Source organism: Bos taurus, chromosome 25, assembly GCF_002263795.3.
Source record: "Bos taurus isolate L1 Dominette 01449 registration number 42190680 breed Hereford chromosome 25, ARS-UCD2.0, whole genome shotgun sequence".
Taxonomy (NCBI): Eukaryota; Metazoa; Chordata; class Mammalia; order Artiodactyla; family Bovidae; genus Bos; species Bos taurus.
The window spans coordinates 3,483,736-3,511,519 of NC_037352.1; the positions used below are offsets into that span (position 1 = coordinate 3,483,736).

General features: G+C 61.7%; 2 protein-coding genes across 7 annotated transcripts; one reads left to right on the forward strand and one right to left on the reverse strand.

The window, feature by feature from the left end:
• Window positions 1-40: 40 nt before the first annotated feature.
• Window positions 41-20,477, forward strand: GLIS2 (GLIS family zinc finger 2). Of its 3 annotated transcripts, none has more exons than XM_005224485.5 (7): window positions 41-261; window positions 14,029-14,278; window positions 15,148-15,320; window positions 15,813-15,989; window positions 16,067-16,200; window positions 16,298-16,416; window positions 17,740-20,477. In XM_005224485.5, exons 2-7 carry the CDS (start codon window positions 14,107-14,109, stop codon window positions 18,537-18,539), a joined length of 1,575 nt encoding a protein of 524 aa, XP_005224542.1. In that variant the 5' UTR covers window positions 41-261; window positions 14,029-14,106; the 3' UTR covers window positions 18,540-20,477. The 3 variants fall into 3 exon arrangements, with proteins under 3 accessions (XP_005224542.1, XP_059737320.1, NP_001192877.1); XM_059881337.1 differs by lacking the exon at window positions 41-261 and adding an exon at window positions 11,393-11,992 and having other exon boundaries at window positions 12,496-14,278; NM_001205948.1 differs by lacking the exon at window positions 41-261 and having other exon boundaries at window positions 14,107-14,278; window positions 17,740-20,475.
• PAM16 (presequence translocase associated motor 16) lies at window positions 20,406-26,769 on the reverse strand. 4 transcript variants are annotated; one of them, XM_059881674.1, is made up of 6 exons: window positions 26,446-26,769; window positions 24,496-24,711; window positions 22,869-22,953; window positions 21,941-22,077; window positions 21,541-21,606; window positions 20,406-21,259 (listed from the first exon to the last, which is right to left on the reverse strand). In XM_059881674.1, the coding sequence occupies exons 2-6, from the start codon at window positions 24,685-24,687 to the stop codon at window positions 21,173-21,175; spliced, it is 567 nt and encodes a 188-aa protein (XP_059737657.1). In that variant the 5' UTR covers window positions 24,688-24,711; window positions 26,446-26,769; the 3' UTR covers window positions 20,406-21,172. The 4 variants fall into 4 exon arrangements, 3 of the variants coding, with proteins under 3 accessions (XP_059737657.1, XP_024841136.1, XP_059737658.1); XR_009492920.1 differs by having other exon boundaries at window positions 21,226-21,259; window positions 21,541-21,655; XM_024985368.2 differs by lacking the exon at window positions 24,496-24,711 and having other exon boundaries at window positions 26,702-26,769.
• Window positions 26,770-27,784: the final 1,015 nt, after the last annotated feature.

Here is a 27,784-nt window from a genome sequence, read left to right on the forward strand (position 1 = left end):
CGCCGGTCCCTCCTCCCGGCTCCCTCCTCCCTCCCTCTCTAAGACATCCCCGCACGGCCCGGCCGCCGCGGCCACCTTCCCTGCCGGAGCTGCAGATGTGGCGGAGCGGCCGGGCGCCGGGCGGCCGTGCCAGGGGAGCCCGCGCCCCGTGAGCCTCGCGCCCCGGCCCCCGCCCGCCCGGCCCCCTCCCCCGCTCGCTCCCCCGCCGCCCCCGACCGCCGGAGCCCGCAGCCCGGAGCCCGACCGCCCCCCGCCGCCGAGGTAAGAAGCGCCCCCCCGCCCCCCCCGGGCATCGCGCCGTGGGGAAGGGGACCGGCGGGAGGGGCCGGCCTGTCGGCGGGGGCTGCGGGACCCGGGGGTCGCCTCCCCTGCGAGTCCGCGCCTCGCCCCGGGCCATTGTGAGCCCTAGCCGGGGCCCCAGCGCTCGCTCCCTCGCTCGGTGGCTCGCGCGCTCCCTCCCTCGCCGGCTCCCCCGGCCGCGTCCCTCTGTTGCTCTCTCCTCCCTCCTTACCTCCGTCCGTCCGGAGGCTGGGCAGAGCCGCGGCCGGGCCCCAGGAGGGAGCAAACTTCGGCAGGGAAGTTGGGCCGCCGCGACGGGGGGCGCGCTGCGGGGTGAGAGGGCCCCCCCCACCCCAAGGCCGGGCACGAAGTTGTCTGGGGCAGCCGGGCAGCCGCCCCTTCCCACGGCGGGGCTGTTCCTAGGACGGGAGTTGAGAGGTGTCTCCTCCCGGGTCCAGGGAAGCCTCCCCCTGCTGCCCCTGACTCGCCCCGGCCTCCCTCGGGCCGGGGGTCAGGACTGGGAGCTGGCGTCCTGTCCAGCACTTGTTCCCCCCTGCTGTCCGCGTGCTCGCAGGAGGGCCGGGCTGAGTAGGGAGGGCAGGGGTTTCCAGCCCACCTGAGGGAGGGTCCGGAGGGGGCGGGAGGAGGGGGCGAGGCAGGTGCATCCCGAAGGAGGGAGATGCCTGCGCCCTGCTTCCCCGCAGGCCCCCTGGGATGGGGCTGGAATCCAGGCTGGCACCTGGAGGCCTTGGCACACTGCCCTGCCCAGCCGGGTACTCAGGCCACAGCAGGGCAGCTTGCCGCCCGTAGGCCTGTCCAGGAGGGCCTGCCTGGCTGGCCACCCTGGGCAGGGATGGTTGCAGGGAGCTGCCCAGCCCTACCCTGGGGCCTGGGAAGCGGGAAGGGATCCTGGGAGGAGCCCTGGGCCCCCAGCCATCACAGCCCAGGATCTTGGCTCTGGAGGGAGCGCTTGACACTGAGGGGGCAGCCAGGCCAGCTGGGGACCTGGCCAAGGCCTGGGCTCCCATGGTTCTTGGTCTAGGCCAGGGAGAGGGCCTGAGCTGTGGTCCTTGGAGGCGGCCATGTGAAGATCCAGCATGCCTGGTTCTGGCATCCAGGAGGGAGAGTGGGGCTTCACGGGCAGCTTTGGAAGAAGCTCGGGGAAGGGGATTCAGTGTGCCCACCCGCCACATCTGTTCCAGCCCCACTCACACATCCTCTCCACGACCTCTGAGCCTCCCCTTTGCTCCTTCTCCCCTCTGGGCCCAGGCTGGGCCTCCCAGCTGGCTCTGGCCTGCACTGGGGGAAGGGCTGCACCTGGGGACCCCCTCCTGGGGACATCCCTTTCTGAGCTCCAGCCCAGCTTGGCTTGGCCCCTTCTGCAGTCATCTGAGCTGGAGACAGTGCCAGGGGCTTGGGCACCGTTTATGGGAGTTGAGGACCCCTTGGGAGCAGCCCTGTTTTCCTTAGCTACTTCCCCTCCCCCTTCTTTCCGGAGCTGCCATTAGCGCTGACCCTCTGACCCCTATGCCTGCCCGCCCTTCACTGTCTGTGACCTTTGACCTTTGATGTTAAATCCCTCCAGCTGGGGCTCTTTGGCCCCTAAGTGACCCTGGTGTAGGACCTCTGGGGGGGGGGGGGGGCGTCCTCTTCCTGCTCCTGGCTCTCTACACAGGGACACCTGCCAGTCTCTCCCTCACTGGTGGGGAGGTGGTGCCCCAGGAAGCCAGACAGTGAGTCACCCCAGTTCCAGGCACCACTGCTTTTGGGGTCAGTGGCTTTGGGGGATTTGCTGGAACTGGGCCACAGCCTGGAGGGTGATTGGGAAAAGCCCCTGGCCTGGGCGTCTGACATCCTGGATTTGACTTCTGGCTGCGCCACCAACTCCCAAGGGTCCTTGGCCAAGCCAGGCTCTTCCCCTTTCTGGGTCTCAGTTTCCTCATCTGTAAAACCAAAGGGTTGTACAAGGTGATCTTCCAGAACTGCAGAGTCCACGAGAAGACCTGGGGGTAGGGGGGTGCTGAGAGGGGGGCTAAGGCCAACAAAAGCCAACTCTCAATTATCTGTGGGTGGAGCCAGGATGAATAACTGAATGCCACAGACATCCAGAAACCTCATTTTAAACAATCGTGTGAACTGAGTCCCGCCCCCCCCCCCGCCCCCCCAAGGCTTTTGTTGTTTCTGAAAAGCCCAACTGCAAATGGGTAGCCACAGAGATGTCTTCTCTTGCCTGGGCTCCCCGCCTTGCTGGGAGCACCCGCCCACGGAGGGTGACAGGACTACACGGTGCACCCTGGCCTGGGGAAGACAGAGCTCTGCCAGGGCCCCTCCCTGGGGCATGTCAGAGGGCCTGGACCCCTCTCAGCCCCACCCTGTGGATCCCTCTTCCCTCCTTTCCTGGCCTGGCCTTGGCCCAGGCGGTGGGAGTGTCATCGACCACCTAATCCTCCCAGGGTCTGAGCTGTGGTACAGAAGGAAGAATGTGTTTTTCCTGACAACATTTTCCCATGTGCGTTTCCATCTACCCCGGCTCGGCTCGCCAGGCATCCGAGTTTCCCACTTGGGCGAGAGGGCGGGGACGGGTGCCAGGCAGAGTTTGGGGCAATCCCAAGATGGGCGAGGGTGGCGACAGCTGTGGCCGGGGGACCAGATGTGGGACTGGGGCGTGCAGCTGAGCTCTCTGGGAGGCGTATGGGGTGGGCCCCCGCACCCCGGCGCTGAGAGGCACGCTGGTGGTGGGGGCTGTCTCCAGTGCCCTACGCCTCCCCAGGTTCCATGTCCCAGGCGGTGCTGAGGAGGCCCCTTACCCAAGTGGGAAATTCGGATTGCAGTGGAGAGGCCCTGAGCTGGGCGCAATGGGGCTGGGTCTTCCTCTGTTGGGGTTATTGTTATTTTACATTTCACAGTGAGGCCAGAGGGGTGACCCCTGGAAGATGCTGGCTGGTCCTCCCTTCATCTCGATAAGCACCCTTTTCAGAGATGGGAGGTTTCCATGGCTGGTGAGGGGGATCTCTGGGGCCAGCCAAAAGATGCTGATCTCCCCCAGCCCAAATTGCCTCCCCTCTCTGGGCTTGTGAAAGGGTCCTAGAGATGGGCCACAGCCCAGACATGAGTCTGGGGGCTGAGCTCTCTGAGAATGCCAGGGCCAGCCCTGGGTGGGAGAGATCACAGCTTTTGCAAGGACCTTCAGACACAGCTGCCCCCGAGGTTTCCCAGGTGGCTGCCTCAGCCCCTCTCTGGGGGCAGGGACCTGTACTTTCAACCAGGACACTCGTGCTTTGCTCATCAGCCATGGTTGGGGTGACCCTGACACCTGGACAGGAAAGGACTACTTGGGTAGGGGGGTGTCTTATGTAATGGCACAGTCTGATATAGACCCAGATTTGTCTCCAGGCTCCAACTTGGCCCTACAAACCCCTGCTGTCTCTCCAACTAGTAAAAATGCCAGGGTAAGGTCCCGGGGGCGGAGGGGTGGGGTGAGGTGAGGGTGGGGAGGTGAAGTGGGTCAGAGGATGGAGCAGCAGCTGGGGGATGCCTCTGACAGCTCCTGAGAAAATCCGCAGGATGCCTGCCGGTGGCCATCGCAGGCGTTGACACCCATCACCTGAAGTTGCTACGTGAGCTTCTTGAGAGAGACCCACTGAGCCCTATTTGGTGGAAACAGAGGCACAGGATGGAGGAGGGCTGATGGGCATCTGGGCCTGAGTTCCTGGGTCTGCCATGGCTCTGGAGGGTGGCGGTGGGGTCTGGTGGCCACTTTCCCAGCCTGGCACAAGAGAGGAGCCCGAGCTGGCCCTAGCAGCTGTGTGCACCGGGCCCCACGCCTCCATCCTTTCCCTGGCACTGATCCTCCTGGCCTCAGCTCCAGACTTCTCCATGGGGGAGCCGAGGCCCAGCCCAGGGCTGCAGGGGACCCTGGTCCTCTTTCCCATTCCAGCTCTGGGGCTGTGGGACCCCTCCCAGGGAGCTCTGGGCAGCCCCCCTCCCTGGGGTCTGACCTACCTTCTGCCTGGGACATGTCTCTTCAAGTTTCCTCAGGCTGGGCCGAGTAGAGGCCCTGGCTCTGGGCACCTTGAGGGGCAGGGAGCTCTGGCTCTCTGCCCCCCCCCTCCCCCCCGCCCCCGATGGATGGAGGGTCTGGTTAACTGGTAGCCAGGCGGGGAGGGGCCTCCCGGGTACAGGGATGGGAGGTGATTCCAATGGGGGAGGGCTTCCATCTGCTCCACGTGCCCCTGGTGGGGGATGGGCGGCGGGAGCTGAGACTCTTCCAGGGACATAACTGGTGGGGGTGGGGGTGGTTGGCTGGAGCTTCCCAAGGTCCTTTGTCTTCCTGCTAGACAGCCAGGTAGTCCCCTGCACAGGGCGGGCCTGGCGTGTGACCTGCCTGTGTCCACGGAACTCCAGTCCCAGCAGATGGCTGTCTGCAGAAGGGCTCAGGCCCGGCCCCCGGCCCCCGGCCCCCGGCCCCCCTCCTCCAGTCTCGGCCAAGGGCGGGTGGGAACCTGCGGAGGCCCCAGGAGACTGCTGAGCTGCCTGACTCAGCCCTGGGAGCCTCCAGGAAGACGTTCCTGCCTGGCTGACTGAGGGTCACAGGCTAGCATTCCACTGGGACTCTGGCAGCAAGGAGGTGGGAGGCAGACACTGAGGCTTCGAGATTTGAGGGCCTGGCCCAAGGTCACTTGGGGTCGGGGAGGGCCAGAGGGGAGCCAGAGCCTTGGACTGCCTGGCTCTGGCCCCTGAAATGGCAGTTCAGTCCAGAGCCCCTCCTGCTTCTCTGCTGCCCCCCGGTCCCCTGCACAGTGTGGGGGCAGCTGTGTCCAGAGGAAGCCTCTCTCCCTTCCCCCCACAGTCCACCTGGGTCTGCCTGGCAAGTCCCAGCCTGCCTGAGCCATTTCTCCCCAGGGCCACTCCTTCCAGGACCCCCCACCCCTGACCCAACCCCTATCACCACACTCCTAAGCTGACTGACCCAGAGCTGTGATGTCCCTCTTGTCACAAGGCTGTGGGGCCCCTCATTGTCCGGCCTGCTCCAAAGTGCTCCCCACTCCAGTGCTGCTGGCTATCTCCTCCTCCAGGCCGAGCCCCTAAATCCCCAGTTCAGGACACCTAGTGGATACCCTGAGTGATTCTGTGGGCCCTGGGCCCCAAGAGCCTGAAACAGGCCAGGCCTGGTACGGCCCCACCCAGTGGGTGTTTCCTTTGGGTTTAGAGACAGCCCCTGGCTTCTGGACTTGCTTTCCTGCCCAGAGTGGGAGCAGGGGCGGGGCAGGGTGGCTGGGAAGAGGGCGCAGGGGGTGGAGTCCAGAGTTCATGCTGGAGCCCCTGCTGGGCCTGGTCTAAGCCAGCTGTTCTGGGGAGGCTCTGTGCCAAGGCTAGGGGGATAGGGGGGCGGTGGCAGGAGATGAAGCTGGGGAACTGGACCCTTCTGGTCATCTTAACCCACCAGGGTTACGCCTTACCCTCACCACCCAGATCTGCTCCTGGGTCCCTCGCCCCAAACCTCTGTGGGTAAGCCACTTCCCTCTTTGGGCCTTAAGCCCTTCCACACCTCACCCGGCTGGTAGGTGCCACCAATGGGTTCATCCCCTCAGCAAACTCTCAGTACCAGGTGTTCGAGAAAAGTGAAGGGCAGATATGATGGTGCCCTTGGAGGGATGGTTTGGAAGTTCAAGCTCTGGTCCTACTCTCGGCCGGCCCCCGCCTTTCACTGATGGGGGAACAGGAGCCCAGAGCCCTGTCCACGTCAAATTAGGAGCAGGCCTGGTTCTCTGGGTCTGAGTCCCCAGCAGCACTTCAACTGCTGCCCAGTTCCCTCTGGTTGAAGGAGTGGCGTTAGTGAGGACTTGGACCAGGGCACCTGTGCCAGGCATCACAAGGCACTGCAGGCCAGGGAGGCTACCCTCAGCATTGTGGGGACAGAGGCAGGCCCCTTGCTTAACTCTGAGGCACCTGGAAGAACAGCCCACCTGTGGCTGCAGAAGGCAAAGATCAGAGAGGGTGAATCTGGGGAGACTTTCTGGAGGTCAGAGGAGGGTAACAGCTGGAGGAGGAATATGGAAGTGTGGAAGGTTGTGGGGTAGGAGCTAGCACCCGAGGGGGGAGCATCAGGCTGGCAAGAGGCAGGGAATCCTGAGAAAGGAGGTGCTGAAGGGGAGAGTCTGGGGACAGAAGATGGGCTGGAAAGGAAGACAGCAGTCTTCTGTATAGAGTACTCTGTGGCTCCCCTGTGCCCTCCAGGTCACTGGCCACTGGCCTGGCCTTTCTCTTGGGCTTCCTCCTTTGCTGAATGACAGGGAGACTTGCTGTGGGTCAGTTGGGGCCACACCTCCAGGCCTCTGCTGTGTTGGGTGCAGACTGTGGGCTTTGGAGCCTGGAGGTAAATCCCAGTTGTGCTATTGATAAGCTCTGTGATTTTGGCAGATAGTGGAACCACTCTGAGCCTTGGTCTCCCCATCTGGAAAGTGGAGAGGACAGCACCTAACTCCCAGGGTCCTGAGGATGGACAAAGATGGCGCACAGGAGGCACGCTGGCCATTCCTGGCCTGCCGCATGCCTGAGGCCCCCAGCCTGTCCCCCCCTGTCCATGTGGCCGACGTGGATCTTAGCAGCCCACTCCTGACACTGTTCGCATCTGTGCAGGCTGGGTGACCTTCATTCTCATTCATTTGTGGGCCCCCAGGACCGAGCGGAGGGCCTGGTGTTGGAATGCATAACTGAGTAGTTGGTAAATGAGGCGCAGGGAAGGGCCGAAGTCCAGAACCTGCTGACTGCCTCCTGCCCTGTGAGTTGGCGGGTGCTGTTCCCAGTGGGCCTGATCCCTATCCTGGGGCTGTTGAGGGGGGAGGGTGGGCCTTCCCAGGACGCGGGAGGCACTCCTGGGCTCGTCCTGCAGCCAGGGTCGGTGTGGGAAGCACAGTGTTTCCTCCTCAGTGGGGACTGGACCTCACCCCTGCTCCCGCCCACAAGCCCCAGAGTCCTGGGTCCAGGACCCTGATGCTGGTTACCTGCCGTGTCCCGCGTGCACAGGTGTGACACATATGCGTGTGCCTCTATGTCTGGGGGTGCCCATCCATGTCCTGTGGGATGCTGGCGAACGCCTCTACAGGCCCTCGAGAGCACTGGCCGAGCGCCCAGCGCTGCCTGCCTACTGTGAGCGGTGCTGCCTGGCAGGGTCCAGGGCCGTGCCTGAGCCTTGCCTCCGGGTGTGTGTCTCCGTCTGGCTCCCCTGCTGCTGGCCCCTCCCTGGGATCTGGGCGGCCCAGGGCCCAGCCCTTCCCTCTCCACCCGCCCCCACCCCTCCTCCCCGGCCCCAGCCCTGGGCGTAGGGGCTGCTTGGCGGGCTCCCCTCTGGCCCAGGCCCAGGTGCGGGCAGTGCTCACAGCCCCACGCACCACCTCCCCCCAAGCTGGGCAGACAGGAAAATACCAGACATAGTTGTGCAAAGGTGGCTGCAGGCGGGCAGGCAGCAGGGGGCGGGGGCCCGCCTTGATGGGTCTGGAGCCACCGGGCAGGGGAGGCCTCTGTGCCAGGCTGGGCCCTGCAGCTGGACGGGTGTGTGTGTCTGAGCTGCACCCCCCACCCCATCCTGGAGTCACCCTGCTGGCGCTGGGGAGGGAAGTGTGGATCCTAGGGAGCTGGAGCTGGGGGGGCGTGGGTGAGCCAGCTGCTGGCCTTCCAGCAGCTGTGCTGCCTGACCCATCGGGGTGACCCTGGAGTGACTGTGTGGGCCCCCCCGCCCAGCCCGGGGTTGGGAACAAGAATCCTCAGGGCTACCAGTTGCTGGCACCGCCTGTGTGCCAGGTGCCAGGCAAGCTTGCCCCGTGAGCTGGCACCTTATCCATGGTGCCTGTGTTCCTGATGAGGAAACCAAGTTGCAGAGGGGTGGCTGGGAGACTGGGACCTGATATCCAGACTCTGGGTCCCTAGGGTCCATAAGCCACTAGCAAGAACCACAGGGGCATGCAAGGGTGTGTGTGTGTCTGACTCTGGGACCCCATGGACAGTAACCTGCCAGGCTCCTCTGTCCATGGAATCCTCCAGGTAGGAATACTGGAGTGGGTTGCTATGCCCTGCTCCAGCTGACTCTGGGTACGCTCCCAAGTTGGGGCTGCCAGCCTGCACCCTTGCTCAGGTGCTGCCCAGCTGGGAGCTTTCCCGTTTATGGCTGAGCAGAGAGCTTGGCCCTGGCTGTGTCACCTGGGGGCCGTTGGTTCCCACCTGGGCAGGGTCTAGCCTCCAGGGGACCTGGAGAAGCTGTCCCCCCTCCAATCTGTGTGCTGGCTGAGCGCCCATCTTGGGGTGAGGGCAGGGTCTGCTTTCCCATCTGGAGGTTCCCGGGAAAGGCGAAACCCCACACTTCCAGGAAGTAATGTCCGCCCCACACTGGGCCCTCTCCTGGGACGTGCACGGGCAAGCCCTCAGGATAAGCCCCTCCCTGGGTCCTGGGAGGAGGCCTGTTTCTTCCAGGCTGCTCAGAGACTGTCCGGGACCTCCCAGCGCTCTCTCTTTGATGCAGTCAGGTTCTGGAAGCAGTCTGGGGCCAGCTGGGGCCACCCTGTGGGACAGCAGGGCCTGCAGCCCTCCCTGTCCAGGGCGCAAGCTTGTTTGGTTGTGTCCTCAGCTGAAGCAGGGGTGGTCCCAGGTGAGGTCGAGGCTCTAGGTCTGTGGGTACAGCAGGAGGGCCGGCCCCCTCTGTCCTCACAGCCCCCCAACTGGCCAAAGACTTGGGGGACTCAAGTGCTGGTGACACTTTATTTACAAGTTTAATTACACACCTACTATGCACCCGGCACTGTTCTAGGTGCTGAACACTATATAACAGGGGGAAACACTAGAGTAATCATTGGATGGGCATCATCATATTGATTTCTCCCCAAAATCCAAAGGAGGGGGGCATCTTACACTATTGTGTGTGTGTTTAGTCGCTCAGTCATGTTCGACTCTTTGCAACCCCCATGGACTGTATGTAGCACACAAGGCTCCTCTGTCCATGGGATTTCCCAGGCAGGAACAATGGAGTGGGGTGCCATTCCCTGCAGTATTATCATCATCTTAATTTAGAGATAAGGACAATGAGACCCAGACTGGGAGGTGACTTGCCCTGACTCGTGTGGGCAGGACGTGGCAGAGCCAAATTGGAGACTGGGTGGTCTGACCCATACTGGAGCCCTGCTCTGCAGCCTGCTCAGGAAGCGGGTCGGAGGAGATGAGGCCTGCGCCTGTCTCTGGCTCCCGCCGCTGGGCGCCTGAGGAGGGCGGAGCCCTTGGCTGGAGCAGGGTGCAGCAGCGGTTCCCAGGAATGCGGGGCTGTGCGGCCCTTTGCTTTGGCAGCACGTCTGCCCTCAGCTCTCCAAGCCTCCCTGTGGGCCCCCCAACAGTCGGCCCCTCCAGCGCCCACTCACTGCCTGCTGCCCCTCCGGGGTTTGACACGCAGCTCCCACAAACCCCTGGGCAGGGCAGGGGTGGGAAGCCAGAGCCCCTTTGCCTACCCCTTCCCACATCCAGGGGCCCCAGGGGTACCGATGGGTGAACATGGCTTCTGGGTTCACCTGGGCTTGAAACTCAGCTCTGCCAGAGACGAGCTGTGTGACCTGGGACAGTTCACTTCATTTCCCTGAGCTTCAGTTTTTGCATCTGTAAAATGGGGATGAAACAGCACCTGACTTAAACAGGTGCTGGTACATTGCCCGACTATCAACAGCTGGTGGATGGTGGTGATATTCGTCCTCGGCTTCCAGTCCCAGGCTTGCCACCCACTGTGCAATGTGGGCGAGCGGTGTCCCTTCCCGGCCCTCAGCTTCCCCCCACAGGACCCGTGTGCTGATGGTTTTGGTCCCTGTACCAGACGCAAGGGGCATCCTCTGAGCAGGTGGGAGCTGATGGGCACAGGGGAAGCCAGGGACTTGCTTCTGCTTTCATGCCATAGCAAGAAAGCCACGTGGACTTTTGAGAAGTGCCTCCTGGGCCCTTGTCCCCAAGTCCTAGGCTGGACAGGTCATGGCTGACCAAAGGGCAGAGTCAGGACTACGCCCCCACACCTTACACCCCCATCACCTGGGAATAAGGGGTGTGCCTTTTGTTGCCTGACAACACTGCTATCTTGGCTTCCACTCACCTGGCTCCTCGCAGCTGTGGGGTGGGTGGGACGGTGGGGGGCCATCTTACTGTGGGCCCTGTCCTCTATTTTTGCCAAGGAGACCCCGAGTGCCTCTCAGTGAGGTGTACCGAGCTCGACGCCTCCATCCACACCCGCACTTCTCCCGGCTCAGGGCCAGCCAGCGGGCCTCTCCCAAACAGTGACGAGGGGCTTTCTCCAGGACAGATTCCTGCCAGCGCCTCCTATTAGCCTGGTGACCTTGAGCCTCAGTTTCCTCATCTGTGCTCAGCAGAAGCGGCTTTAGAGGGTTCGGGGCGCACAGATGGCTCCCGGCACATGGTGGGAACGTAGTACATAAAGACACCGCCCACCGACCCCCTTTAGGGTCCGCGCTCCGCCCCTCGCCGCGGGACCTGGCGGAGGCGGGGCCTCCTCCGGGTCTCAGTTTCCCCGGGGGCCGGCCCCGCCGCGCGCTCGCCCCGCCCCTCCGCCGGGGGCCGGCAGAGCCGCCAGGTAGGGCCGGCCGGCCGCTGCGGGAGCTGCAGCTGGGGGCCGTCTGCGCGCGGCGGGCGGGCGCACAATAGCGGCCATTGTCTGCGCCAGGAGGGCGGGCGCGGTGGGGCGGGGGCCGGCCCCCTGAGGGCCAGCGCGGCCCACCCTCGGGGTGACCCCGCCCCGCCCCCGCCTCCCCGGTGGTCCCCGCGCGCTCCCGCTCCCTCCGCCCTAATTAGTTCCTTTCGCAGCTGGAGCAGCGGCGCCCGGCCGCGCGGCCACCTCGGCGCCGCCTCCCTAACCGCCCCCTCCTGCGATCGGGGAATCGCACAACCCCGCGGTAGCAGGGCGCTCGTGGGGTCACCTCGCGACTAGCGGGAAACTGGGCCGGGGCTTCTGCAGCCAGGCTCCGCCCGGCACCCGCTGGGCACCGGCCCTCTCTGGGCTCCGCGCTGCCTAAGAAACTTGCCTCTGCTCTCGGCGAGGCGGGTCCCTGTCCTTATCCCGAAAACAAACACCGAATGTCCACCCGCCCACCCCCGAAAATCAATCCAGTGATGGCTGGCTAGCCGGCCTCCAGGGGGGTGATTGCCGCGCCAGTCCCGGGGTTCTGGCGCGGGTGCGTCCGGCTCAGGGCCTCTGAGGCCCCAGAGAAGTGACACTGGCTCTCGCCTGCCCCTCTTCATCCAACCCGGGAACAAAGAGCAGAGCCCGAGCCCAGAACTGGCCACCTCCCTGCCTGTGGGGAGTGAAAGGGGACACTTCCAGGTTGACCACAGTCAAAGCAGGAAGGAGGGTCACAGGCGTCTTACCCTTGGATGGATGGGGACAGCCTGGGGTGGGGGAGTGCTGGGAGCTGTGGGTTTTGGTGGCTGATCCTTCCTTCTTTTCTAGGAGTGACCAGTTTTGGTCTCCTGGCTTTACTCTGGCTCCATCAGAATGAACCCCTGTTCCCAGGGCAGGACCAGTGGCAGGAAGTAGGGGGCTTAGGGTGGGGTCTCTGGGGACTGGGTCTGCTGATTGAGGAGGTGCTGGAGTCCCAGCTTCACCCTGGGAGACTAGCTCCTTTTGGGGTCCTCCCTCTTTCTGAGCTGAGGCAGTGTCTCCTGCAAGTCTCCAAACCAGGTGACCCATGGTTCCTCCCTGATTCCCCTCTGGCGGGGACCTGGGGTGGGGTGGGGTGCAGTAGGCAGGTGCCAAAGGACGTTACTTGAGCAGTGTTGCTGTTAAGTCAATGTCAGTCTGAATTCCCAGTTCCCAAACCATCCTGCCCTTGTGGTCTCCTCCAAGAGATCGGGTAGGGGGCGGGGGACAGGCTGTGGGGAGGCCTGTGGCCCTAGGCCAGCTGAAGGACCAGGCCACCAGCCCTTCCTGGCTCCTGAATTCTTAATCAGCATAAATATTTACTTCCTTCCTCCCCTTCCAGGCTCCCAGCACAGAGGAGCTTCAGGGAGGTTGGACTGGGCCTGTGTCTAAAAATAAACAGGTGGAGGGACAGGCAGACACACAGACAGACAGACATCACTGGGGGGTGGGTCAGGCAGAGGGCAGCTCCCTGCCCAGACAGAGGGAGAGTGGAGGGGGCCCAGGTCCATTTATCACTCTCACCCACCCACCTGCCTGTCTAGGGCTGGAGCTCCTAAGGGGACAAGGTGGCAGTGTGGTCCCAGCCCCCGGCGTCACTGAGAACTCCCGACCTATGCATGCCCTGCGTGCGGGTTCATCCAGACGGATCTGCCAGCTCCCACCTGATGTAGGAACAAGTCAAGTCACAGATTTCGGTCCCATGGCCAAGTGCAACCATCAGTACCATGATAATGCAGCCCCCTCCCCAGGCTCAGAGACTCCAGCGTCGTTTCGCCATGTACTGGGGTCTTGGGATGTGTCCTCAGAAGCAGAGGGCCCTAAGTGAGGACTTTGTGACCTGTGTGCACTCAGGATCTTGTCTGGGAGATGGATGAGAGGAGGCTTGGAGCTGGGGCAAGGCGGCTTGTCCTGGAGAAGATGACTGGGAACATGGGTCCCCACCCTCCATGGAAAGCTCCAGGCAGCTCAGCAAGCACACACACTAGTGAAATATACAAAGTCTTTTTACCACGTGGTGGTCTTGGGGATGTTCTGTATAAAATTGTGAAGAGCTGGAGTCGGTGAACGGCAGGGATTATCTTCTTTGGCAGATAGATTGTCAGGATGCAATCATCTCAATGAACAAACACAAGGAAACAGCGTTTCCCAGCATGTGAAGTTTGCTGCCGTGAAAAATGATGTTTGAATTTGGAATGAATAGTTGATCTTGCTCTTGGGTTTTTTTACATGTGAAGAATGTTATGCCGTTGAGAAATTCTAAGGAAGTGGTGAAAATGTACCACTCAAAATAAGAGTATCATCTCTATTTAAAAAATTATGTATGTATGTGTTTTACTAACCACTAGACAGCTGATCACTTTCCCCTACGCTGGTATTGGCTGGGCCGTAGTCCCCAGCTGCCCCCTGGTGGTGGCCCAGAGCCTCTGGCTCCCCAGCCGGTGGGGCCCTCCGTCCTGGAACGCAAGGCCACCTGTCTGTCCGCCCAACCCTTGGAAGCAGGCCGTGCTTTGCAAGGCTTGCCTGGGACGGGCTCTGGGCCTCATTCCCTTGGAGTTTTGGGGGCTGCCTAGAGGGGTTGGCTCATTGGTCAGTAGCTAGGCCCTTTGAGGGCTATCTGGGAAGACACTCAATGCCCTTCTGGCCTGGTTCTGGGTCTTCTGGCTCAAATCAGGCATGTGTCCCAGGCATGACCTCCCACCCAGTCAGAAATGACCTTTGGGACTTGCCTGGCCAGTTCCAGGGAGAAGATCTGGCCTTGGATCTGAAGGCTGTGCTACTGCCTAGCTCTGCAGCTTGAGGCCGTCGCTAAGGCTCGGTTTGTGGCAGGCTTGGACCCTGTGAGCTTTGCTTCCCAGAAAGCCTTGCGGGAGATGAATGCGTTAGATCCGGGTCAGTGGTTGGCTCTCTCTGATATACCTGCTGTCTGGGGCCACCGAGAGGGTCTCTGTGCCCAGGAGACAGCCTTCACACTGCCCTGCACACACTGCCTCTCTGCTCCTTTGGGCTTTAGTGGGGGCAGCCTGAGGATGAGTCTGGGGTCCCAGTGTCACAGCACAGCTCCTGCTTGCTCTCAGGTTCCTGCCTGAATACCAGCTCCGGAGCCCTTCGCTGCCTGCCGCTGCCGCCGCCCCCACCCCCCGGCCCCCACCACCATGCACTCCTTGGACGAGCCGCTCGACCTGAAGCTGAGCATCACCAAGCTCCGGGCGGCGAGAGAGAAGCGGGAGAGGACGCTGAGCGCAGCCCGGCACCGAGCCCTGCACAGGGAGCTTGGTCTTGCGGACGACAGCCCCACGCCCGGCTCCCCGGGCTCCCCACCGTCAGGTACTGCATGCCTGGGGCAGAGCAGCGATCTCGGAGCCCTGGCGATAGGAAAAACGTCCCCCGATGGGCTCACCTGGATGCAGTCGCAGCCCCTCACAGCCTCACTTAGGGTGCCCCGCCCCTGACACTGTCTACCCACCCTCCCAGCAGTTCATCTCTGCATGTTCATCACTGTCCCTGGGAGGAGGCGACTGACCAGCCCAGCTCCTGAAGCTGGCTCGGCAGAGCTAGTATTCAGACTGAGGCCTCTGGCTGGATTTGGGGGAGCTTTAAGGGGCAGCAGGGAATGCACAGGTAGTAACAGAAGGCCTTGTGGCCCTGTGTCTGCGCTCTGAGGCAGTGTGATCGGCCAGCCAGGCAGACGGGGGATCAAGCCCAGCAGGTGCTTCTCTGGGTGGGGGGGTTACCTGAGGCCCAGGTCTTCTGCTCCATTTCTGAATGTGGACCCTGAAAACTGGATCTACCATATCTGAGCTGGGCCACCCAGCCCAAACCTTTGATGTTACAGAAGTGGGCACTGAAGGAGAAAGGGACTTGGGGGGAAAGTGAGTAAAGTCCTTAACCTGACATTGTGACGGGAGCCATGGGCCCTGGATTCAAGTTCCTGTTCGGTTACTTACCCTGTGTGCCAGCCCACCCCCATCTGAAGAATGGGTACTTCCTGTCTTAACCAATGGCCAGGCTCCCACCTTGGCAGACGCCACACCTGTTGGCTGTGGAGGCTTCAATTCCTGGGTTCCGGGGTGGCCGGGGATGGGGGCGCCATGGCTAGCGTCTGCTCCGAGTCACAGCGGAGGAGTCATGGGCGGGAGGGCCTGGCCCGCCGGGACTCCTGGCTCCAGTACCCCCAAATCCTGCCTTTGCCCTAGGCTTCCTGCTGAACCCCAAGTTCCCCGAGAAGGTGGAGGGACGCTTTTCGGCAGCCCCCCTGGTGGACCTCAGCTTGTCGCCACCGTCTGGGCTGGATTCCCCCAACGGCAGCAGCTCGCTGTCCCCGGAGCGCCAGGGCAACGGGGACCTGCCCACAGCGCCCGCCGGCCCGGTAAGGGGGAGACACGCGTTCTCGAGATGGTGCACTTACCTCCTGGGGCCACTGTTACAAAGGACGACAAACTGTGTGGTTTAAAGTGGCAGAAGTGTATTCTGGAACCTGAAGTCCAGAATCACCGTGCTGATGGGGCTGTGTGCCGTCTCGAGGCTCTGGAGGGCTCTTTCCTGGCCGCTTCTGGCCCCTTGCCTTGTGGCCACGTCACTCCAGTCTCTCTGCCTGTCATCACATGGCCTCCTCCCCTCTGTGTGTGTCTCCAAATCTCCCTCTTTCTCTTGTGGAGACACTTCACTGGGTTTAGGGTCCCCAGGCAGCCTGACCTTCTCTAAACTTACATCTGCATGGACTCTCCACAGAGGTCCTGTGCACAGGTACCAGAGGTTGGGGTTGGGACATGTCCTGTGTGGGGCACCGCTCAGCTCCTGGACAGAGGGAGATGGGCCAGGTGGGCAGCTGCTGACCCATTCTGCCCCCTGCTTCCCCCAGGACCTCCAGCCTCTGCGCTACCTGGACGGTGTCCCCAGCTCCTTCCAGTTCTTCCTGCCGCTGGGCTCTGGGGGGGCCCTGCATCTGCCTGCTTCCTCCTTCCTCACCCCTCCCAAGGACAAGTGCCTCTCGCCAGAGCTGCCCCTGCCCAAGCAGCTGGTGTGTCGCTGGGCCAAGGTGAGTGGGGAGCCGGGCGGGGCAGGGTCTGGGGCGGGCGGCCCCCTCGCGGGCTCAGCACGCTCCTGGCCTCGCAGTGTAACCAGCCCTTCGAGCTCCTCCAAGACCTGGTAGACCACGTCAACGACTACCACGTGAAGCCTGAGAAGGACGCGGGCTACTGCTGCCACTGGGAGGGCTGCGCCCGCCACGGCCGCGGCTTCAACGCCAGGTGAGGGGGGGCGAGGGGGCGGGAAGGGGGCCTGAGTGTCCAGCGGCTGAGCCGTGCTCCCCACCCCCCTTCCCCCCCGCCTCCCCCCTCGGAGCAGGTACAAGATGCTTATCCACATTCGCACTCACACCAACGAGAAGCCACACCGCTGCCCCACCTGCAGCAAGAGCTTCTCCCGCCTGGAGAACCTGAAGATCCACAACCGGTCACACACAGGTGAGGACCCCCGGCAGCCAGGGGATGGGCGCGCACCCCACTGTGTGGCCATCCCTTCCTGAGCACCACATGCTGTGGGGGGTGGGCCTGTCCTGTGGGGGGGAGACCCGCCCCACCTGCTCTCGGGGCACAGACGTGTCTTCCTGTGTCGCGCTCTGCACTGTGTTCGTGTGATTGTCGACTCGTTCCCCCTCTGACTGTGGCTGGTCCGCTCACCCCTCATGGACCCTGGCACGCACAGTAGGGCCAGCACTGGCCAGCAGAGCCACATGCCTAATTTTAAATTTCCTAATCACCCTCACTGCAAAAAAAAAAAAAGTACAAAGAAATACATGGTGAGATGAGTTATTAATACAATGATACATTTTCTTGAGCCCAGTATATTCAAAATGCAATCATTTTAATATTAAAACATCAACGGGACACTGAAATTCTTCTTTTCCCACAAAGTCTGCGGACTCCAGGATGTGTTTTATTTATTTATTTGACTACCTCGGGTCTTAGTTACATCGTGAGAGATCGTTCGTTGCCGGCGCACAGACTTTGTAGCCATGGCACGCAGGCTTAGTTGCTCTGAGACATGTGGGAATCTTAGTTCCCCAACCAGGGATCGAAACCATGTCCCCTGCATTGCAAGGTTGGTTCTTAACCACTGGACCACCAGGGAAGTCCCTCTGGTGTATATTTCATACTCGAGGCACTTTTAAAAGCTCACAGCCTTGTGGGGTTCTGGCCAGCCCTGCCTGGTCGGCGGGGACAGCCCTTTAGTAAATCTGGAGCCACTGGTTAAAATGAAGTGAAAGTGTTAGTCACTCAGTCGTGGCCAACTCTGGGACCCCCATGGGGACTGTGGGACTGTAGCCCACCAGGCTCCTCTGTCCATGGGATTTTCCAGACAAGAATACTGGAGTGGGTTGCCATGCCCTTCACTGAGGGATCTTCCTCACCCAGGGATTGAACCCCCAGTCTCCTGCATTGCAGGCGGATTCTTTTCTGTCTGAGCCACCAGGGAAGCCCTGGTGTAAGCCTGGAGCCACTGCTAAGTCAGGGTCAAGGGCACCCCTGTGCGCTCACTGTGAGCTAGGCACCAGCAGGGTCTGTGTGTCATTACTTGTGAAAGGGGTCGCTGTCATCACAGCCTGAAGCATAGGCCCAAGGCCGAGGGTACATACAGCCAGGCCACTGGAGTCAGAGCTCGTGTAGGTGCTGGGGACACGGCCGCCCCAAATCAAACAGGTCTCTGTCGGAGTTGAGTGGGTGGGCGGGGCTGGCCTGGGCCGGCGGAAGCCCCTCACGCAGGCCCCGCCCCGCCCCGCCCCGCAGGCGAGAAGCCGTACGTGTGCCCCTACGAGGGCTGCAACAAGCGCTACTCCAACTCCAGCGACCGCTTCAAGCACACGCGCACCCACTACGTGGACAAACCCTACTACTGCAAGATGCCCGGCTGCCACAAGCGCTACACGGACCCCAGCTCGCTGCGCAAGCACATCAAGGCCCACGGCCACTTTGTGTCCCACGAGCAGCACGAGCTCCTGCAGCTCCGCCCGCCCCCCAAGCCCCCGCTGCCCGCCCCCGACGGCAGCCCCTACGTCAGCGGGGCGCAGATCATCATTCCCAACCCCGCCGCCCTCTTTGGCGGCCCTGGCTTGCCCGGCCTGCCCCTGCCCCTGGCCCCCGGCCCCCTGGACCTCAGCGCCCTGGCCTGTGGCAACGGCGGGGGCGCCGGGGGTGCGGGGGGCATGGGCCCTGGGCTGCCCGGCCCCGTCTTGCCCCTCAACCTGGCCAAGAACCCGCTGCTGCCCTCGCCCTTTGGGGCCGGCGGACTGGGCCTGCCCGTGGTCTCCCTCCTCGCTGGCTCCGCTGGCGGCAAGGCTGAGGGGGAGAAGGGGCGTGGGGCCATGCCGGCCAGGGCCCTGAGCTCGGAAGGCCGCAAGACCCCCCTCGAGAGGACTGAGGGCAGCCGCTCCCGGCCGAGCCCCGACGGCCTGCCCTTGCTACCGGGCACCGTGCTGGACCTGTCCACGGGTGTCAACTCTGCCGCCAGCAGCCCAGAGGCGCTCGCCCCTGGCTGGGTGGTCATCCCGCCAGGCTCCGTACTGCTCAAACCAGCCGTGGTGAACTGAACCCGCTCGGTGGACGCTGACCACCTGCAGCCCAGCCGGCAGCTCCCAGCTCTGCCTGCCTGCCTGCCCGCCCCTGACGACGAACGGAAACTCTTCTGCGAAATAGCAATAATGTCCTCCTGCCCCGGGGGCGCCCCTGGGCAGCAAGGATGGTGCTAGAAGGGCATGGTGGGCACCCGGGCTCCTGAGGGGGGGAACCGGGTCTGCCGGCCGGGGGAGAGCATGCCCCTGGGAGCTGAGGCCTGGCTCACCTCCAGCCCACGCCTGCCCGGCCCCCACCCACTCTGGTTGTCTCCCTCATCCCGTGGCCAGCTGGGCAGGTCACCCTTTCTCCCTTGCCCACTTGCCAGCCCTCACCCAGCAGTGGGGGTGGGGCTGGGGGTGACTTCGGCCCTCCCATCCCCTTCAGTGGTGAGCTGGGAGGAGCCCCCTGGGATCGAGGTCCCACCCCATCCTGCTTACTCATCGGGCCCCTGCTCTGGAGGCTCCTGACCCCTCTCCCTCTGGTCCATCCTCCAGAGGGAGAGCAAGACAGACGCAGGCCGCGGCTAAGCCACAGCAAGAAGCCACCTCCCCCCATGACAAGGTGCCTCCCGGCTGAGGGAGGGAGGCCCGCTCGACCAGCTGCCCCCCACTGCCTGCCGTCTGCGGTGGCCAGCACGCTGCCCGAGGTGGAGGTCCCTGCTCTGGGCTGGCTGGCCACTCGTCTGCCCCCGCGTCCCTCTGCTTTCAGGGAGCCCTGAGTCGGGAGAGGTGCCCAGCTCAGGGAACAGATGGGGCTGGGCCTGGCCTGGGACCCTGCACCCGGGGACGGGGGAGGCTTGCAGGGCAGTTAGAGCGTGGAGGCTGGCTAGGGACAACCCCAGGCCGAGACACAGCTTCTGTTCTTTGGGCGCCAAGGCAGAGCTGGTGCAGGGGAGGGGGCTCTAGGCCGGTGCTGGGCATGGGAGCGTCCCAGTGGCCACGGACGGATGGATGAAGGACCTGGGCTTGACAAGGGATGAGGGGCAGCGAGGCAGCCACGGAGGCCGTGGGGGCAGGGGAAGCCAGAGGGGAGAGCTGTGGCCTGCTTCCTTTGGCTTCTCTGAACTGAGCTCCTGCCCTCCAGGGACCAGGGGAGCTCAGGGTGCAGGGTCTCCACATGCCCCTGCAGCCCATGCTGCTGACCAGCCCAGGGGCCGGGCTCTCCCTACCAGGCCCTGAAGGGGCAGCAGCTCGTCTCGTGCCCCACCCTGGGCCCTCGTGCTCCCTCCTGTCAGGGGCCCAGCTTCAGTCTGGGGGGTCCTGGCCTTGGCCTTGCCCTGGGCTGCACCCTCCACGTCCCAGCTGCAGGACAGGGGAGCTGTGGGACTGCAGGGGGACCCTTGGCCCCCGTGCAGTTCCGGGGTCTCCCTGCTGCTTCTCTGCTCACCCGCCCTTTCCTGGACCGCCCTTCTATCCCAGAGGGGTTACCCTGACCCGGCCCGCTGACGGGCCCGCAGCGCTGGCTCTACCCCTTGAAGGGGCCACAAGCAGAGCAGGAGGGAGCTGGTCTCCTTCCCTCGCGCCCCACCCCGGACCCAGGCCCCTCACCCCTACAAGGGCCCCAGGCCTTAAGTCCCCTTTGGGGCGAGGGGTTGGACTCAAGCCCCAGGAGCAGAGGAACAGGGCATAGGAAGGCGACATTAGCTCAGCATGTGACTCGGTGATAGACCAGGCCCGAGGGGGCCAGTGTACGTGTCGTTGTTGTCGGTCTGTTGTTGCACATTCCAGGATATCAGTATTCTAACAGGTTCTAAGTGCCTTTCTATCGTAGCTTGTTTTTCCTCCTCTTGGCTCCATTGCTGTTAGCATAGAGTTTAAAAAAAGAAAAGAGAGATAAGCTAATGACTATAACAATATATTCCTCCATGTGAGAGGAAGTTTATAAAGAAATGAAATAAAAGTGCGTTACAAACATGCTTTGTCTTAGATGTGCCAGGAGCTGGCCATGCACAGGAGACCACCTCCGGCCGCCCATGCCTGGCTCTGGGGTCCCCCACCCAGGCCAAGGCCCTGTTCCGGGGCTTCCTCCCAACCCTGTGGGCGCCACAAGCTCTCCGTCTGCTGCTGGGAGCTGGATGGGACACGCGGTGCTGAGATGGAAGGTTCTGGACCACACGTTGTGGGTTCAGCTGCACCCGCCACGAGCACCTTGGCTCTGGGAGGGGCCGGGCTCCCTGGCCTCCTCGGGGCCGTCAGGCTGGAAAGGTTCCTCTTCCTCCGCTGTATCCTGGAGCTGACTCCCCACATTACTGAGGGGCTACCGTCCAACCCAGCTCAGCAAAGGGAGGCCTGTGGCAGAGCCGGGGCCCCGTCCACAGAGGGGCGGGCAGGGCTGACCTGAGGGCGGCGCGGGAGTGGCTCCTCTGTCTGGTGCGGCACGACCAGCAACCCTTGCCTGCCTTGGCCCCGCTGGGTGTCAGAGGCCAGACCATGGGCAGGTGAACACCACCGCCTCCCCTCCGTGCACAGCCCCACAGCTGGCAGGAAGAGCGGCCTGCCTCTGGAATCTGGACATGCATACTCAAGAAATGCGGAAAAGACATTTATTACTGAGCTATAAATTAGAGGCGGGCGGGCGGGCGGGCGGGTGGGCGGGAGGAACCAAGCGGTCACGTTTTGGGCGGCTGCTGTCTCTCCCTGTCCTCCTGGGCCTGGATTCTGAGTTCCTCCTCAAGACGCTCCTTCGCTCGGACCACCTGGGGAGGGGGTCACAAACAGTTAGGCTGGGCGCCCCCTCCCTCCCCAGGTCCTGCTTTGGCTTCCTGGAGGGCTGTGGGCAGGTCAGGGAGCTGGTTCCAGCACCCCGCCAGCTAGCAGTCCGGGCTCTTCGAGGCCATGGCTGCTGGGGGCCACCATCCAGGGTGACACAGGGCCCAGGCAGTTCAGGGGGCCCCCTGAGCCCTGGGCACCCTTCTCCTGCCAAGCTCTGAACCGCCCAGGAGTGAGGGATGCCCCGGCCCACCCTGCCCGCGCTCACCTTTGACTGCAGGTAGAAGGAGCCACCCACGGATTTATCGTTCACCTTGAATAGGTGTTCGTAGTTCTGCAGAGGAGGGGAGACGGTGAGTCCCTGGTTACAGAAGCGGGGGAAGCTAGGAGATGACAAAGAAGGAAAGCGAAAGGGCTCGCCCCTCAGAGCGCTCCAACGCTGGGAGCCACTAAGGGGCGGAGAAGCGGACAGGCGCCCATGAGACAAGGCCTGTGCCTCCGCCTCTGCGGCCTGCACACCGACAAACGACGGCGGCCTCCTCGAGTCCCAGCCGGCCATGCTCAGGGCCCCCACTCCTGCCCCCTCCCCTCCCCCGACCAGCTGGCAGCCTGCCACCCTCTCCCCATTTATGGGCGGCTTATCTCCGAGCCGGCCGGGGGGGCCTTACCTTCTGGATCTCCTCGGGGCTCAGCTTGGAGACGTTGAGAATCTGCTGTGCCTCCTGGAGGCTGAGGCCTGAGAGGTTGGAGGTGGCCGCAGACTGGTGTCCTGCGCGTCCCCGGGCGTCCGCCGCTGCTCGGCTGGCTGTGTGAATACGTGGGTGAGCGCCCAGCTCCCAGCGGCCCAGGGCTGCCCTGGGGAGCAGCTCATCCCCGCCAGGGGGTACGGGAGATGAGCAGGGCCAGGGGGCATGTCCTCCAGGAGGGGATTTTGGGGCGCCAGGGGTGGGTAGGCAAGTGAGGACAGGTTTTCCCCACCAGAGGACGGGGCAGGGGCTGGTCAAACCCGGCATCAGGTCTCCAGCCTAGACCAGGAGATGACCCTGTCCCTCGTCTTCCCCACCCTCTCACCCCGGGCACGCAGCAAGTCGGGGAGCTTAGGCTGCTAGGGGAGCAGAGTGAGGCTGCGGGCAGGGGTGGCAGCCCAGATGAGACCCGGCTGCCCTGTGGTCACCGAGGCCACTGAAGCAGGCCGCCTTGGGTGACCTCTCGATTCAGGAGCCAGTACACTTTTCCTTAAAGCGTCAGTGAATATGTTTTAGATTCTGCAGGTCAATTAGTCTGTGTTGCAATTACTGGACGCTGGCTGACTGTTCCAATAAAACTTTATTTGCAAAAACAGGCAGGCAGGCCAGCCAGTGTGCCCACTTCTGGCCGGATGATCGTGTCAATCAGGTCTCCCTTCTCTGGGAATGTCCCAAGATCAAGCACTGCCCCCGAGAAGAAGTGTCCCAGGCTACCCAAGCTGCCAGAACCCAGCCCACAAGGGGTCCCTGCATTCACAGGTGGCCCAGCGTGAGGAAGGGGCCCACAGCTACAGGGAAAATCTGACCCAAGCAGGATCTCCCAGCACAGGGAGAAGGAACCCAAGCTTACCTGCAAACTCCTGCCGTAGGGCCCGGGCAAAGGCCCTGCCCACCACCTGCGCACCCATCACAATGATCTGGGCCAGGTACTTGGCCTGTGGGCAAAGAAGGCACCTGGTAAGTGGACTGCATTCTCAGGGCCCCGGAGATGAGTCCTGGAGGTGCTGGCCAAGTGGCAAGGCTGTTGGAAGGCTGAGGCGAGGGACCCCAGCGCGGCGGCCACAGGCCACTTCCTCCCAGCGCCTGATACAAGATTCTGCTCTGGGAGGCATCGGAGGCTCACAGGAGAGCAGTCTTGAGTTTTGGGGGGCAGGTACCCGAAAGAGTCCCCCCGAGGGAGATGGGGCTCTCTCTCAGCCTTCGGACAAGGCGGACAGGAGTGAAGGCAACGTGGCCTGGGAGCCAGAACTTGGGGTTGGTCCCGGACTCACCGCCAGCTCTGCATCTGAGCTTGGCGGGTCCAGCCTTCATCTGCTGGTGGTGAGATGCAGGGCCATTCTGATTCTCCCCACGTTATTCAAGTCCATTCCATTCAACACAACAAGAGAGCAAAATGCCCTCCACCCTAGGCCCCCGTTCCTCCACTGGCTCACCGCTTCACTCAAACCCCTCCTGAGTCAGTGCCAGGGCATCAGACACACAGGACCCAGCCCTGCGGGAATCCCCCCACTGCCTCCGTGGGGCACTGGACCACGTGGTCTCAGAGAGGCTTCCACTCTGAGACCACGTAGTCCAGTGCCCCACGGAGGCGAGTGGGGCATCAAGCAGGACCAGAGGTGTACACGGTCAACGGAGGGAGGGGAGCCCTCAGGAAGGACGTGGGGACTCTGGGGGGTGAGGGCACTTCTCCCGGGCAAGTAGGATCATGATGGTTACACGGGGGCTTTTTCAGGCAGAGGGACCGGGGGAAGCCCAGACTAAGAGAGTATAAGGGATGACTGGGAGCAGCCAAGAGCCTGGGGGACTTGGGAGGCGAGACGAGTAGGGTGGCTGAGACAGGAAACCTACAGACCTTACTATGACTAGGGATAACAGACAGCACGTGTGTGAAATGGTACACACATGTGCATGAAGGATTCTGGCGAATGCTTGCTGCAGGTCACCACGGATCACGTGGCGCCTCCAAGTGTTGGTGTCCAACAAGAACTTAGCCAGGGTGTCGAGCGCTGTGACGGACACATTTTATTGTGCCATCTGATCCCGACAGCTTGAGACACGCAAACACAGAGTTTAGTGACCAACCTGAGGACACATAGCTGGCACCCAGGAGGAAGATGAGCAGAAAACCCACAGCCTGTGCTCTCAGCTGTGGTGTCCCCAGGCTGCCCACTTCACGTAGGGTCGGCAGGGAGCGCAACCGAACAAAAGGGCAGGACCCAACTCAGAGGCTCAAGACGGGCTTGTCAGATTCCAACAGAACCCGGATTCCAGAATTGGCCTTGCTGGGCCTCCCTGATGGGCGAGGTGGGTGTGGTTCCGGGCCAAAGGAGAGGTGAGTTTGGATTTCACAAGCCCCATGTTTCACACCAGAAGGCAAAGCTCTGTGAAGACTCGCCAATGGTCAGAGGGGGGGGCGAGGCTGCAAGTGCTGAGGTGAAAAGGCCCAGGAGGATGCGCTTCCGGTCGGAGAGTCTCACCTGGCTTCCCCCAACTCTGGCTTGCCTGAAGCCTCTCCCACGTGGGGCAGGAGGCTCTGAGATGGACAGCTGGTCCTGCCTGAGGGACAGAGAGGCTAACAGGCCTGCCAGTGGTTCCGAGGGTTCCCTTGGCCAGGAACTCCCATCAGGCCTCGGACCTCCCCTCCTGCTGCCACACTTGAGAGCCTGCATCACCACACGCCTGCACTGCCCTGTCTGGGGAACAACACAGCCCAACGTGGGACCAGAGCCCTGCAGCTGGCAAAGGACCGCAGGTGGCGTTGGGGGCTGGGGAGCACTTGGGAACATGCTTTGTCCCACGTCAAGTGCATCAAGAAGGGAACCTGGACCCGGACAGACTGATGTGCAAAGCTCCCTTCACGGCACAGTTCCTTGGGCTGGTGAGCCGAGCCAGCATGGACCCACCCTCTTGTCAAGGACACACTGGGATAGAAAGGAGGCTGTCTTTGCCCAGGGCGCCTGCAAACAGCTGCGGGCATCACAACCAGGCAGGAGGAGGTCAGGACCAAGACCATCACATCTTCCAGGGCACATCCAGGGTCTGGGCTATGGTGGGCACCAGTGGGTGCCCAATACATATTTGAATGAATGCGACCCTTGACAGGGCTTCCCAATGCCTCCCTCTGCTGAAGGAGGGCTCTGGCCTTCCCACAACAGACACACACACACACACACACAATTCCCCACTTCTGTTGCTGCTGCAGCCAATACAGTCCACTCCCCAGCTCCATCTGGTTACAAAGGACTTTTCTGGTTTTATCTTCCCTCACCACTCTCCACCCCACACACTACAGCCACGCCCTTTACTCCCTGACTCCAAGATCAGTTCCCCTACTTCCTTACTCCACAGTCTCGGTAACTCTGAATTTATACACCTCGGGTCACTGTTCTCAAGTGCACAGTTCAGCACTTTTTAGGATATTCACTGAGCTGCACATAGCATTTTCATTATCCTATCCCCAACAAACTCCATACCTACTAACCCACTGAATACCCTCCTTCCTATGCCAATATTGTCAAACCCCAACATCCTTCAAGATTTGGCTTGGACACAGCTGGTTGTCCAGTGGTTAAGACACCATGCTTCCAATGCAGGGGGTTACAGGTTCAATCCCTGGTCAGGGAACTGAGATCCCACGTGCCACCACCAAAAATAAAGACAAAACTCACATCACCCCCATTTCCTGGAGTGAAACCTTCCCAGGCTCCCCCCATTTCTACCAACCCATCCTGCACTGTCTTTCTTTTCCCATTAATATATTGTCCTATTTTATGGATTCATTGGCTTTCTCTTTTAAGGTACAAACTCCTTGGGGGCCACGTTTTACTCGGTCCCTCAAGGCTGACTGAGTCACGTGCAGGAACATCTGTGAGGGACCCAGTTGGGGGGGTAGTGGGGAGTGGTCCTCAGAAAATGGCAGTGACTATTACAAGAAAAGAACAACCACTAAGTGTGTAGTATCAGTTAAAACCAGGACGAGAGACCCTGGAGAAGTCAGACTCTCTGAGCTCCAGGTTGTTTACCTGGAAGACGGGGACAATGAGGGCATATGCTTAAGAATTAAATGAGAATCTACATAAGCCCCAGGGCTCCGGGCCTGGCACTAGAAAGCTCTCACGATCAATTAATAAGTGCTTCCTCAAACCCACTGCCTCAATAACTTGGGGAACAATCCTCTATCAGGGGACAGATCTCAGGACTCTGCACTGTTAAAGGTCCCCAGGTGACCTGACTCTGCTAGGGTGGCCCAGATCTGTGGGCTGGCTCGGGATGATACCGCAGATACGCTCAATTATCGGTGTCGCAGGGTCAAGTCCCACTTCTGCCACTTGCTCGTGAAAAGTCCTGGAGCCCAATTAACCAGCTTTCAAATGGGAATAATGGGGCAACACCATCAACTAGCTCGGGAATCGAGCAAGGACCCCTACACAAGGCTGGTGCACGCGGCGACCGCATCTGCTTGGTATTCCCTGGCCCGCCCCGCTCTCCAGACAGATGGCTCTTCCTCGGGCCCCGAGGTCGCCAGCGCCCGCAGCAGGGCGCCCGGTGGCGACTCCCGCCTAGTCCCGGCTTCCCGCCGGGCATACAGCGGGGCGAGCGGCGCCCGCAGCCCGGCCGGAGCTCCTAGACCCGGCCCCCGCCCCCGGACTCGAAACGGCCTCTTGCCCCCTCCTCCGGGCTCACCATGGCGACCACTCAGGTTCGGGGGTCCGACTTCCTGGCCCCGCGGCCCCGGCTCAAGGGCGGCCGGCGGGTCAAAGGTCAAGGAAGCCTGAGAAGAGCGCATGCGCCGGGCATGCGCGTTGCTCCATAGGCGCGCGGGGCGTAGGCGGAGACCTAAGGTCTGTGGGCGGAGACCTAAGGCCTGTAGGTGGGGCCGTGGGCGGGGCCTGCCTCAGCCTCAGACGCTGGGGAAACCTCCTGAGGCTTAGGACACAGGACACCGGACACCGTAGGCCCCGTGACTACCCTGGGGTTCTAGGAACAAAGAATAACGCCTGTTCTATCTGGGGCGGGGGGGCAGATACTTCTTCCCTACATTTTGCCAAAGTATTTGGGACTTAAAGACATAGAATAAACATACATTTCACAAACGTGATAAGGAGTAAGATGCTAAATTCTCACCAATATTTAAGACAGGAAAACTTCAAAAAAGGCTTCGGGGACATCCCTGGTGGTCCAATGGTTAGGAATCCACCTTGCAGCACAGTGGACACGGGTTTGATCCCCCAGTCCAGGACCTAAGATCCCACATGCCACAGGGGCAACTAGGCCCAGGCAACAACTGCTGAACCCTCATGACAACAAAGATCCCACGTGCTGCAACTAAGACCCAACACAGCCAAATAAATAAATTAATAAATTATATAAAAAAATAACTAGTAGTTAAAAAAGAAAAATTGGTTTCATTCCAGGTTCCTTCTGTCTAGGAAGGAGGGCTCTTCTCACTCCTCCAAGTCTGTTCCAATGTCACCTTCTCAGCGAGGCCACCTTGACCCCCTACCAGGGCTGCAACTTGTACTCCATTCCTTTGCTTTTTCAAAAATTTTCGGTTGCATCACACAGCCTAGGGGACCTTAGTTCCCCACCAGGGATTGAACCCATGGCCTTGGCAGTGTAAACGGTGGAGTGAAAGTTCCTCTTTGTTTTTCTACTACCAGCTTTATTGGGAGATAATTCACACCCCACACAATTCGCCCCTTCGAAATTCACAATTCAATGCTTTTTAGTATACTCACAGTTTGCAACCATCTCCACTAGTTCCAG

Coding starts and splice junctions, on each gene's coding strand:
- GLIS2 (XM_005224485.5), top strand. CDS start 14,107: ATGCACTCCTTGGACGAGCCGCTCGACCTGAAGCTGAGCATCACCAAG. Junction 14,279..15,147: donor CCCGGGCTCCCCACCGTCAG/GTACTGCATGCC, acceptor CCTTTGCCCTAG/GCTTCCTGCTGAACCCCAAG. Junction 16,417..17,739: donor CCACAACCGGTCACACACAG/GTGAGGACCCCC, acceptor CCCGCCCCGCAG/GCGAGAAGCCGTACGTGTGC.
- PAM16 (XM_059881674.1), bottom strand. CDS start 24,687: ATGCAGGCTCTCAAGTGTGGCAGCAGGAGGGGAGGTCCGAGGCCTGAT. Junction 22,954..24,495: donor CCAGAGTTGGGGGAAGCCAG/GTGAGACTCTCC, acceptor CTTTGCCCACAG/GCCAAGTACCTGGCCCAGAT. Junction 21,607..21,940: donor GCCCCGAGGAGATCCAGAAG/GTAAGGCCCCCC, acceptor CCTCCTCTGCAG/AACTACGAACACCTATTCAA.